At 33.5% G+C, this 13,646-nt stretch overlaps 1 protein-coding gene across 10 annotated transcripts in view; it reads left to right on the forward strand.

Moving 5' to 3' along the window:
• The window catches only part of LOC105872267 (protein FRA10AC1), a 76,373-nt gene extending 62,807 nt beyond the window's left edge, over nucleotides 1–13,566 (forward strand). For all 10 annotated transcript variants that reach the window (XM_076009965.1, XM_012766150.3, XM_012766190.3 and 7 more), the window contains 4 exons: nucleotides 873–991; nucleotides 5,760–5,798; nucleotides 11,172–11,250; nucleotides 13,452–13,566. In XM_076009965.1, coding sequence (XP_075866080.1) covers nucleotides 873–991; nucleotides 5,760–5,798; nucleotides 11,172–11,250; nucleotides 13,452–13,494 — 280 coding nt within the window. In that variant the 3' untranslated portion in view covers nucleotides 13,495–13,566. The remainder of the gene's footprint in view (nucleotides 1–872; nucleotides 992–5,759; nucleotides 5,799–11,171; nucleotides 11,251–13,451) is intronic.
• The last annotated feature ends 80 nt before the right edge of the window (nucleotides 13,567–13,646 follow it).

Consider the following 13,646-nt stretch of genomic DNA (forward strand, 5'->3'; position numbering starts at 1 on the left):
TAAAGCAATAAGAATATAAATTATAAATGGTCTAAAGTTGATACATGAATTAACAGTAAGCCCCTTCCATCTTTATTCCATTATACTTTTACTATATTCCTTTATTTTAAGAGTGGAAATTTCGGCCGGGCGTGGTGGCTCACGCCTGTAATCCTAGCACTTTGGGAGGTCAAGGCGGGCGGATTGCTCAAGGTCAGGAGTTCGAAACCAGCCTGAGCGAGACCCCATCTCTACCAAAAATAGAAATAAATTAATTGACCAACTAAAAATATATATACAAAAAATTAGCCAGGCATGGTGACGCATGCCTGTAGTCCCAGCTACTCGGGAGGCTGAGGCAGTAGGATCACTGAGCCCCAGAGATTGAGGTTGCTGTGAGCCAGGCTGACGCCACGGCACTCACTCTAGCCTGGGCAACAAAGTGAGACTCTGTCTCAAAAAAAAGAGTGGAAATTTCTATTTATTGGTGGCTTAGAGCTGTTAGAGCAGTTTCTTCTTCTTCAGGCTTTTTCATCATGTAGGTGGATGTGAACTATGTGGAGGGAAATGAAATTTATTTTTGTAACTTTCTTTTAAATGGCTGAATGATAGAATATAGAAATGAGGAAATGAGTAAAACCACGATTTATGTTTACTAAGATTATTTATAGAACTCATACAAAATAATTCTTTGTGTTTAGACTTTATTATCTTAACTGAGTGGTCTTAATTATTATAGTAGTCTAAAATATGTATAGACTCATTTAAGGTTCCTTATGTAAATTATAATTCAAAAATAAGTACTTTATCTTTTTTTGTTGTTCTTTGGTTTTTATATTTTGTAAAGGTCAGTTGAAAAAATTAAATTTAGGTTTATATTGTTTAACCTAAAGGAGAAAAGAAATCAAGTCCAAAAAAAGAAAGGATAAAAGCAAAAAAGATTGTGAAGAGTCATCACATAAAAAATCCGGATTATCTTCTGCAGAAGAAGCCTCTAAGAAAAAGGATAAAGGTAAAAGGAAATTAAGATATGGTATCTACTCACATTTCTGAACATGAATTATTATCTGCCATATCTCAAATATATGGTGAATGCATTTAGAATTTTGTTTTATGGTAGTTGAAAGGAAACTGGCTAAGAATTTAGATATGAATTCACAGTGACAGGAGTTTTAAGAATAGGGTTGGTTTTGATTCATTTTGGTAGATAGTATAATACCACAAACAGCATTCTAATTCCTGGCTCTGTCACCTACAGACTTGTTACCTTGGACAAGTCACTGAGCTTCTTGGGTTTTATTTTTCTCATGTGTGTAGGAGTAATGTGAATATCTGACCTCCATACTGGTCTAGTTTATTGTGGAGGATCAAATAAGAATATGAAAGACACTTTGAATATTGTAAAATAGTGTATAATCTGTAAGTATAAAATTATAACAGTGTGAGTTTGGTTATAATGGTCTGTGTGTGTGTGTGTGTTTTTTTACTAGTTTATGAGCTGCTTGAAATGAGAGATTGGCATATACCTAGCATGGTGCTGTACACATATATACTCAGTAAATAACCACTTCAGTACGAGCGTCGACTATAGTCAACAGCCGTGATATGCCTCTTCTAATTTTTCATTTATCAAAATGAAATTGTGAACATTTAAAAATAACATAATGAAAACATATATGTATGTGTTACCTATTCTTACTTACATTACAAGTAAAGCTGCCTGTAAAGTAAAACAAGCTTTCAGTGCTTTAAAGCTTTCCTCATCACACAAGAGCAAAACGGATTCGTTGTCAATGCACAGCACAAACTGTTATGCCGACTATGAGTGCCAGCTGTAGGCAATGTTTCGCGTCTGGTGAGCGCTGTACCAAAGTGATTTAAATTCAAATCTGTCAGTCAACTGCTTACTTTTTCCTCACAAGTCCTTTAGCTTTGTAAGCCTCAGTTTCTTCATGGGTGAATTGGTCATGATTATAGTGCCTACCTTAAAGGACTGTTCAGAAGTTGAAATGAGATAATTCATTAAGCAGTTTGCATAGTATCTGGTATATAATTAGCTATTAATGTTATGAAGGTTACTTCTAGTTGCTTTTCTAGCCCATAATTGAGTCAAATCGGCTTTAATTTACAGTGACTCAGACTTAAACTAGGTACATAATTGAATTAGATTCAAGCCAATGTTATATAATAGTTGGACAGGAGAGGGCTCTCTTGTTCCAGCTATGAATATCATTAGTTATGTTGCATTCTTACATTCATTTTTTCCTTCTTGCATATCATGATATATTCATTATGTAGATAAAGTTAAAATATTCAAGTATGTAATATCACCAAGTTATAGACTTGGTAAAATTGATAGATGGTGAGAGGAAGATAGTGTTATTCTGTTGTTTATTGAGAAATGGCATTTGGAGCAGAATGCCTTTTTTGTCTCTATCTTAATCATTTCCTACTCTAAGGCAAATTTTTAACTAATAAATATGAAAATCTCATTTGAGTTTTTAAGATTTATTTATCCTTATATGCTAGTAAAATATTTAATGTATCATTTGGAATTTTGTTGTATTCATTATCATATTATATAATGTTATATTCGTGTCATAACTATGATACCATGTTAATCACTGCACATTCCAAGTTAAAGAAGAAATAATCTTTACTTTGTAGAAAGATATTCAGTACCTTCAAACCAGAGGATAGGTAGCTGAATACTCAGGCTCATGGTTGGGGTTGGACTCTTCAGATTATACATGTACATGTATGTGATCTTCCTTATAGATGTTTTTCCTTTAGTGTTCCATATTTCAGTAGATGACACCTATGTCAACCTAAAAACTAATACTAGAAATCTGGGAATTATCCTTGATATTTTCTTTTCCCTCATTATTTATGTTTGTCACCAAATCCTAATAGTTTCATCCCCAGAATATATATTTCAGGTTCTCTCCACCCTACTACAAACCCCCATATTTTCTCAACTAGGCTATTGCTATATTCTCCTTACTGGTTCCCCTACTGTCTAGCCATCCCACTTCCTCTCCCCTTAATTCATTAAACCAATGGTTTCCTATTGTCCTTAGGATGACAGCCAAAATCCTGGACCAGAGTCAAAAGGCTGCCCTATATGATCTGGCTCCTGTAGCATAAAAAACCTTGAAGGCTTGTTTTTCATCACTCTTTACCCCACTTTCACCCCACCTGCATAGCCTTTCAGTTTCAAAAAATGCCTTGCTTTTTTTCATTGTAGGGGTTACAGGGATGCTGCTTTCTCTCTCCCTAAAACTCTGAGTCCCATCCCAGCTCTTCCTTTGGGTCTAAGTTTAAATGCCATTTTCCAGGGATCCTTTCCTGATTTCATCCCCTACCTTAAATCTAAGTTAGGACTCTCAACTGTAATGTTGTCACAGTCCCTGGGACTTTCTTTCCCCCAAGGGAAGCAGGGATTCTACCTGCTTTGTTCATTGCTATATCACCAGCACCCCACTAGCTCGTGTTCAGTGTAAATAATAAAGAATGAGAGAATGAAAGACTCTGAAGATTGTTTCAGAGCAACTTCAGGAGTAGAAAACCAAAATAGAATAAATTGTGACCTCTCTTTCTTATTTATTCTCTATTCAGAGCACCTTTGAGAGCGGTCTCCAGAATATAGCTTTCTTCCAACTTCTATGATATAAAACAGAAAATAATAAAATTTTCACAAACTTTTAGGAAAACCATGTGGAACTCTTTAATATTGTCTTACCTGGGGTCATCTGGAACTAGCTTGATCTTGATGTGCTTCTTTCTTGCCAGACCACGTTAATTTGAACCAGACTTGAATAGTAATAAATGCTTAACATCTCAGCTGTATTTGGATTGTTAATACTCCTCAAAACAACTTACTTTCTTGATTTTATTCCTATCTTTCTGGCTTCTCCTCAGCTTCTTTTAACTACAGTTCCTTCTGGTCTTACCTGGAATTCCTCAGGGCTCTTCCCTAGACTTCTCTAATTCCTCTCTCTTCTCCCTGTGATACCATCTATTCCCGTAACTTCAGTTTACCATCATGGAAAATGTTAAATAAGTAATGGGTGGATGAACAATGGATGGCTAGATGGCTGAACAAATGGATAGAGAGAAAAAGTAAGAAATATCAACAGCTTGACTTTGAGGACCAGTCTGCTTTGGCTGGTATGGACAGAACAAGATACTTAGGTAGACTTTCTTGGCAGAAAGGTCAAGATCTTATCCCTGTCACCATTACCCTTTTTCCAAAGGCCACCTCATCTGTCAGGTTTCAGCTTAGCTCAGTTCCTTAAGAAGGCCTTTCCTGACACCCTTCACCCCATTTCTCCAAACAAGATTAGGTCCCTGTTGCACATTCCAATAGCACCTGTACTTCTTTAAAAATATGTAGTACCCTTGGAATAATTTGTTTATTTTCTGTGTGAGAAGGGACTGTGTGTCATGTTTAATTCATTATCTCTAATTCCTAACAGTGTTTGCTCCACATAGTAGGCATTCAATAAATATTAGGTGAGTGAGTGAATCAGTGAACTGAACCACATTTTCTCAAAATAGAAAGGAACATCAGAGATCAGTCCTAGACTCATGATTGAAAAGATAGTCTAGTTTTGCTTTTCAAAGTATGGTCGTTTGGCCAGCAGCAGTGTCACCACTTGGAACTTGTTAGAAACATACAACCTCAGACCTCTCCGGATCTGCTAATAAGTTCCCAGGGTTATTCATATACATAATAAAGTTTGAGAGAAGCACTGCTCCATATCATGTGGTGGTTCTGTTTTTGCTTCAACACTTCCAGGGGAAAGAAGCCCACTACTACCCGAAGTAATCCTTTACATTTTCAGCTAGTTATAGTTGCTAGCAGTTTCTCTTAACGTTTAGCCCAAAGCTATGACTTCCTCCATTTGGTTCTGATTTTGTCCTTAGGCCTCCAGAATAAGCCTAACCTCTTTTTTACCTACAGACTTTGGATATTTGGAAGCAGATAGTATGTTCCTCATATTAGAGGATGACAGGGAGGAATACATTGCTTGTGCTTTTACCCTGTAGTTCTCACACCCTCTTTACTGGCCTAAAGGGGCCATAAGCTTTGCTTTATGAGACTTCCTATGTAGGGACATTGGAAGAATTGTTACTCTGTTACTTGGCCTTTTTTTTTTTTATATAAACTTTTTCAGCATTCAGAAATATTTTCCCTGAGATCTTATGGCAGGAGGCTCCATATGGTGGTGATTTTTTAAAAATTACACTAATAGATCTTCAGTGCTTTTCTCTTTCTATTTCTCTCACTGGATAAGCATTATAAAGCTGAGAATTTTTGTTTTATGACATAATTGTATGTGTTATTATCAGTTACTGAGAACTAATTCTCACCTGTATATGACCTTGGAAAAAATATTATGAAAAACAAGTATGTATTTGGAAACTGCTTTCAGATATTGAACATCTCCATAGGTAAAAAAAATTGTTGTTTATATTACAGCTAATCTATGTGGGATTTAGCAATATGAGATGTTTTTACAGGTACTCATTACTTTTTAAAAAATTTTATGCTAGCTGTTCCAGGCTATATGAGAGCATAAGATATGACCTCTCCCAAAAAGAACCTAATATTTTAATTAGTTTAAGGTAAGAAATGTGAAATATTAGAAAACAGTGAAGTGCTTATCGGTAGGACTATAAGCAAAGTAGAGTATTGGGAAGAATTCTGGTTATAGCTACAACTGTTGCACCACCCCAAGATGATACTTAATCAAAGAATGCTGTTTCCTTTTCAGGACATTCATCCTCAAAGAAATCAGAAGATTATGTAAATAGTACGTATCAAATATTTCTTTATTTTTATTTTATTCTGTATTTTTATTTGATAAAAATATGTAGAATTAAGGTATTTGCAATTTGGATATCCCATGAATTATATTTTCCTCTGATGTGAATTATTTTTTGGTTTTGTGAATTATTTTTACGTATGAAAAAAATCATAGAAAAAAATACCAAAAGTGTATGATTTATTCATACACATTGCAAGTAAGTATTTGCAATGACTTATAAAAATATGTACAATAAGATAAGGTTTTTTTAAGGTAAAAAAATCAGAATAATGGGAAAATAAGGTAGAATAGCAATGTAAAGCTGGAGGTAAAATTGATATAGATATATGTATACCAAAAAGTCCTTAATAAATTGCAAAATTATATTACAAATTTGTCACTATTCTTCCAAACAACCAAATCAAAGAGTGAAACCATCAGTATAATGATTAATTGTACCCATAAGATAATAAAGAAAACTTAGCAGGTGTTCAACTTTTTCCTAGCAGTTTTAAGAGAAGATTCTCCCATGGATTTATTAAAGGATATGTCCATTTGTGATATAACAAACAGTAGCTTTTAATTTCAACAGTTATACAATGTTGAATTTCTTAAAGACTTATGATAGGCTCAGGGCCTAACAATAAAGTGTCGTTCAGTAGCATATCTGATTCATTTTATAATATCTGGACTTATAGAAATTTAGAAATTTGAGACTTGTAGGCTTACTTGGATATTTATAAACTTAATTAAAAATTTTTTCTATGATGTTAAAGTAATGAATATTTATTGTGGCAAACTCAGGAAAAAGTTTGATAATTATTCCAAATCCCACAACTCACATATAAACATTATTGACATTTTAGTATAATTTTTAACAAGAAATATTAAGTATTCAATAGTCAGAAATATTGTGCTGAGAAAAATAGAAATTTTAGGATGTTTGTTTAAAAATTTAATGAGAGGGAGGTGTCGGTAGAGGTATTCTTCTAGTTTAGGAATACAGTATGTTCCTTGTAAATTATTTTGTTTGTGCCAGCTTTGTTTTCAGCATACTATGTAAGTGTCCTAAAGCACTGACACTTTCTTTCTCCCTGTATGAAACCCAATTTATCAGGAACTCCTTTCTGAGATGTAGTCTACTGACAGTTTCTAGAACATAGCCAGGCATATGACTGATGGACTAATGTTATCTCAGGGTGAAATAGTAGATATATACTGAAATAAAAGTGTACACAGGCTAAAGTGGAAAAGTTTATTTTACTTTTTGTCTATTTCCAACAATGAGAGGTGTGGATGCTTATTTAATGTAGAAAAAAAAATTTCCCTCCTTTCAGTTCTAGTTTTTCATTATTAAAAAATCTTTTTGAGGTAAGTCTTGACTCACTGATTTATGTTCATTCTTTTATTTCCTCTTCCTTCCTTCCTTCTCCATCTCACTGTCCTTCTGTCAGCCCTCTGAATCATCCCCCACCTCCTAGAAATAGCTCTAACTCTCTCTCATCTTTTACCACTCCTCAGCTAGGTCAAACTTTTAGTGGTAGGAATGGAGTAAATACCCAATCTGAAGAACCTCTAGCTTAGTTTGGCCCTTAAAGAAACAAATTATCCACCTCAAGGTGACCTGCTATCGGTTTGGCAACTAGAAAGCCATTTACTATAACAAGCAGGAGACGTGCACATTGTTATGATATGTTATATTATGATATGCCAACCCCAGGTACCCTCTCAGATGGTTAGTCATCTGTCTTAGATGGTATTGGCAATTTCAGAACTCACATTTTGCTATTTCTATCTTTTATTTCCATTTGAGTAATATATACTTACCCTCTTAACTGATCTAACATATAGATTATTAAAACCAAATCCATGGAGAGAAGTTCAATTTCTATGGGGAAAAAAGCATTTTGACTGTATTTGTTGATTGTCTACTCTGTTGTCTGCAGTGGCAAGTGCTTTAGATGTATTACCTCATTTAATCTTAATAATGGGCATATAATATTTCTATTTTGTAGATGAGAAAACCAAGATCTAGAGAATTTTTAAATGAAGAAGCTCAGTTTTTAAAATTATATATATTTAAGGTGTACAACTTTATGATTTGCTACCCTCTTACCAAATTTTAAGTATACAGTATGGTACTGTTACCTGTAGTCAACATGCTATACATTAGTTGTTCTAAGAACCAGAGAATTTAAGTAAAGACTCCAAGGTCAAATAGATAATGACAGAGCTGGGATTAAACATAAGTTTATAATTCCAAAGACTATGCCATTTTACCTAGTATCATCAAAAACTGTCAGTGAATCAAATGTAAGTTTATGCCCAAATTTTGGCAAATGCATTCTATAGATCCATATTAAATGATTTGATCCATATCTCCCTTGTATCTGTAAAATGGGTATAAAGAGATCTACTTTGTTGAATCATTATCAGAATCCAATGAGAAAAATACATGTGTAAAGTATGTGCCTGACACAGAGTAAGTCCTTGATAACCTGTAGCTGTTGTTGTTGTGATGTCAGAGAAAAGAAAAATACCAGATGTTATACAGATTCTACATTTGTTCTCTAGAATTGATCAGATCATAAGTGAAGTCTAAAAATCTGACTTGTTCATTTGTTATGAATATTGGAGACATTTACCATTTCTTTAGGAGGGTAAAATATTAGGTATCATATAATATCCACAGAAACCAAGAAGGTAGATTGTTTTCATAATTCAAAGCACATAGGGAAAATTGTGTGCAGTTTTAGGTGCCACATTCTAAAGGGAACGTTGAAAACTTGAGCAGGTCAAGAAGAGAACAACCACGGTGTTGAGAGAACTTGCAGTTGTGTGGTAGGAGAAATGTTGGAGGAACTGCAGATGTTCAGCATGGAGAAAAGTGACAGGGTGGGAGGGGAAGAAGTGAGGAGGTGGACCTGGTAACTACTATATGTATATTTACAAGGCTGCTACTATGCAGAAGACTTATTTTTGGTGACTCTGGTTGGCAGAACTAAAAGTCTATGGATAAAATTGTCTGAAGACAGATTTTTGCCTCAATTAAAGGAAAAGCTTGTCACTTAGAACTGTCTCACGAAACAATGGAGGAATGGACTGCCTCAGGAAATAGTGAGTGTTCAAGCATAGATTGGATGGCCACTTATTATTGGAGGTTTGCAATGAAAGATTCATTCATTGGATAAGGATTGGATTAAATGACCTCCAAGTTCCTGTTCTACTCAAGAGTCAGTGACTTAAATTTTGATTCCCATTTGCCAGTAATTACTGCATATATTTGATACTTATGCTCTAAGAGCATCCTTTTTTATTGCCTATTCCACTTATTTCTTTAGCAATACCCCTCCCACCTTGGTAGGTCATACCAGTTATTTGTAGTGGCTGTCACCCTCAGGGAACCGGGACACTATAGATGCATAGTGTTTAAGGGACTTGAAAGGGCACTAGTCCAGTCTTGTAGACTTGATTCTCTAAGGATATTTGGCCACTTTTATAGTGGGTACTCTTTCAAAGAGAGTTATTTTATAATGTTATTCTAAACTGATTTGATTTGCTTAATAAAACTGGTATTAGAAACTAATATAGGAAAGCTGACATATGGGAAATACTCTTGGGAGGGAGCAAGAGAACAGGTGGTTTTAAGACCTTTTGAAATTAGCTGCCTGCTTTTAAAGGTTTTGTTCTCTGACATCATTAACATAGTAACACCATGGTAATAACTTTATTGGGCGTAATTAGTTTTTATGTTCTTTATTTCTTGTGAGTTTTCATACAAAAAATATTGAGGACTTTTTATTTTTTTCTCACATTATTAATTTGGGACACTGGCAGTTCTAGTGATGGCTGTCATTGAGCAGGAATCTTGTTCCCAAGACTTCATAATTTTATCATCATTTGTATGTAGATCATTAAAAATACAAAACACCCTCCCCCCCCCCCCTTTTGCCATTTTCGTTAGAATTGGTGCCAGAATAGATTCAGTTAGGACCAAAGTTCAGACATACAATGTTGATTCAAGGATCAAAGTCCAACAGATAAAAGGCTAGAACCACTGTGGCAAATCAATGCTGTTTTATTTTTGTGTTGTGTTTAACTAAGGGACATTCTGTATTGACAGGCCACATTTGGGTCAGTTCTTTTTTAGATTAATGGTTATTATAGGAAAGGAACCGTTTGTTAATGTAATTATTACTTATTTGTGGAATATAGTGTTATTGACTGATAACACATTTTTCAGTATTTCATAATTTTTACTTGACTAATATAAGGTGCTTCATTTGAAACATGTCTGTTTTGTTATGTTTTCTTAATGAAGGTATCTTTATTGTTTTTACTAATTTTGAAGGTAACATATGCTCATCATTTCAAATACAAACCATTTGGAAATTGGTTAGTTCTTACAAACTTATAATACATATATAAATTTATATGTATGTATATAACATATATATAATGTTTTTTAACCTAAATCAGATTATACTATGCATACTTTCTGTAACTTTTTTGAATTTGATATAGAAAAGACATTTTTCCATGGCAGTACATATAGATATGCTAAGGTTTTTTAAACAGCGGTATAGTATTTATGTAGCCAATCCTTAATTCCTAATTGGTGGCGATTAGGATGTTTTCTTTGGTTATTGTTGTTATACAATGTGCATGTTTGTGCCTATATATCTGAGGTGCTTTTTTATCATAATAATCAAATTCCTAAAAGCAGCATTGCTGGTCACAGGATATTTGTTTTAAAGTGATCTATAATATATTGCCAGATCTTCCTCAAGGAAAAGGTTTACAGAATTTTCATTCCCAACAATGTATGAGAATGCCTGTTTTTTCACTGAAACAGGCTTCTTTCAATTACGTAATCAGCATTAGTTTTTTTTAAAAAGTATGACTTTAGAAAAAAATTTTTTTTTACTTTTTAAAAATTATTTAACTAGCTGGTCTTACATACTAGCTCAGTTCTTGAGGTGTTGATCCTAATGTAAATATGGTCTCTATAAAAATCTTAACTTGCATATCTTTTGGATAACCAAGAAAAAGAAGAAACTAAATCAAAGACATTTATATTATAAGAGATAATTCCCTTATAAAGGGTTAATATTGGAATTGCTACTTTAATTCAGTGAAACTTAGAGGAGTTTTTCATGAGATTTTAAATATTTGGCCTTTTTGCTGAGACTGTGGTATCTCCTAGCTTATTTATTTATTTTTTAAAAGAATTTATTGTATCTGGGAGAGTGAATTAGATTTCTAGAGAGCCATACAAGTTGAAGCTAAATTGCAGTTAATTTAATTGTATTGGTGAGTAGTTCAAAATGTATTTTAAATATAACACATTTTTTAAAACATCTTTTCTTAAATGAACAGCAAACTCTGATGAGGAAGAAAGTACTTCAGAATCTGAACTTTGGAAGGGTCCACTACCAGAGACAGATGAAAAATCACAGTAAGTGCTGATATTACTAGATAATACATACCCTTTAAATCAGTTTAGGAAGTTATAACCACAGCCATTCTTGATAACAGTTGAAAAAATATAACATCATGAATGTCTGTTAAATGCCAAGTTCTACCTAGTCTGGTGAGATCAGAGTTTATTCCCAGCCATTGTTTGTGGTCGTAAACAGCCAACGTGTCCAACATCTTCCTGGTAAATAAATCTTTCATCAGCTCACCTTAACAGATGACCCTCTGGTCCTTGCTTGGATTTCTTCAGAGAGGGCTGTTTACTATCTTCCAGAGTCACCTGTTCCAGGATACTGCGATTATCATAAACCCATACAGAGGTGCCCCTTGATGATTTATGCAGGTTTAGAAGTGTACCTGCAACACCTACCTTTAGATAGCTTAGAGCAGTTATTGTTCCCTGCTATGGGTTGGAAAAAGAAGCACTGTCTAGGTATGGGCTGGAATACTATCAGCTCTTGTCATATACTGGAATTTTCACCACTTGAATTTCTCTGTTAAAAGTGGATAAAATATACTCCATAGAGTTTATTGTGAAGATTAAATAAAGAAGGTAAAGCACCTAGTATAATACCTATAAATATAGTAAGTGCTCAATAAATTTTAGTCCCATTTTGTTGGTCCTTAGGCATAATGGTTCATAATAGAGATACACCTGTTGAATCAATTATAATTCATTAATTTAAAATGTTTATAAAACATTTCACTATATGATCACAGTATAGTAGAATTCAGATGTGTTGGAAAGAGTTTTTTTGTTTTTTGGGGTTTTTTTTTGATAAGCAAGATTACTTTTTCTGTGACTTTAACCTTTTTTCCAGCACAGTAAAGAATTCACAAAAGTGTTATTATTATAGATCAGACTATAAAAAAGCTACTGCTGGAAATAAAATATTGCTGTCCAATTAAAACTACTAACTAAATTTCCCAGTCATTTATTGAGCACTTCCCCTTGAAGAGCTTTATAGCTGAGAGTGACAAAACAGGTCATAGAGTCAACTCACACCTTAGGTAATAAAGATACTTGAGCAAATCCTATGAAGGCTTTCATAATACAAAACTTTATGTATTCAACTTCTTTGACATTGATCAAGTACTGAGCATCCTAGTCCATAAAGAAATTTACACAATTTCATATATTTAAGTTCTCATGCTAGGAAAAAGAAACAGTAGCATGGGGAATCCTAAATTACAGATAATTCCTTGATCAACTTTATTTGATTCTGTAATTAATTTTTTCCTTGAATTTGAATATGGTTGTGATGGCTTTATGCATTCTCGATTATTTAAAATCAAATGTGATGGAGTCTTTTTATGAATATCTGACCTAAAATAACATTTTCTAAAGAGACTGGTAGGCCAGTTTTTACTATCCTCCTTGATCCCTGTTCCCAAAAAGAAGAAAAGCAATTGTATTCATTTAATTCTCATAATAACTCTATGAGGGAAGGTAATTATCTCCATTTTACGGATAAGGAAATGGAGTTCAGAGAAGTTAAGTAACTTGCGCACACTGCTAATAATAATGACAGAGCTAGGACTTAGTACTATGTCACTTGAAAGCCTGTACTGTTTCCACTGTATCACTCTGGCTCCTAGCTCTAACATTTACTTAGTACTTTACAATTTTATAAGTATTTTGATATGTTATCTAATTTAATCTCTCCTTTCAAAGAGTTCTATGTTTTAGATATAATCTTTACTGCCGTAAATACATAGTATATTTACTATTCTCAGAGTAATAAAAAACTGCAACCTAAGTATATTTTCCCCATTCCTGAGAGTAAGACTTATATTTTTTCTTAAAAATAGTTTTTTTTTTCATTTATTTCTTGAGCAGACTGTAGTTTGAAATAAGAATGATAGAAGGTATAGCGTAAACCAAAAAAGTAGAGAAAAACAATGATATCTCACAAAGTACTTCAAAGCAAAATCTTAGGTAATACATTTAGGGAGAGGTGCCAACATATGAAGTATTTTAATTTTAATCAATTTAGGAATAGTTATGGTTATTCTAAAAACTAAGAATTATTTGATGGCTGAATCATGGGATATATTGATAAATGGAGAAATCAGCCAATATGTTGAATTAAAGTATTTTACTAATCTCATATAATGTGTCACCCAGTAATTTTTTTACTCTGGATTTTTATTCAATATGTATATTTTTCTTTTCAATAGGGAAGAAGAATTTGATGAGTATTTTCAGGATTTGTTTCTGTGAGATGGAAGAGAGAAGATGACATTCCTTAATGTGAAATTACATTTTGAAACTTTATTAAAATTTTATCTACAAGTTGCAGCTTGAGTGGTTTGTCTCTGGAAATAAAAATCCTGGTACTCTCAGGATGTCAGATGCTTTTAAGTTCATTAGTT

The sequence above is a fragment of the Microcebus murinus genome, chromosome 14 (assembly GCF_040939455.1).
Source record: "Microcebus murinus isolate Inina chromosome 14, M.murinus_Inina_mat1.0, whole genome shotgun sequence".
Classification (NCBI taxonomy): Eukaryota; Metazoa; Chordata; class Mammalia; order Primates; family Cheirogaleidae; genus Microcebus; species Microcebus murinus.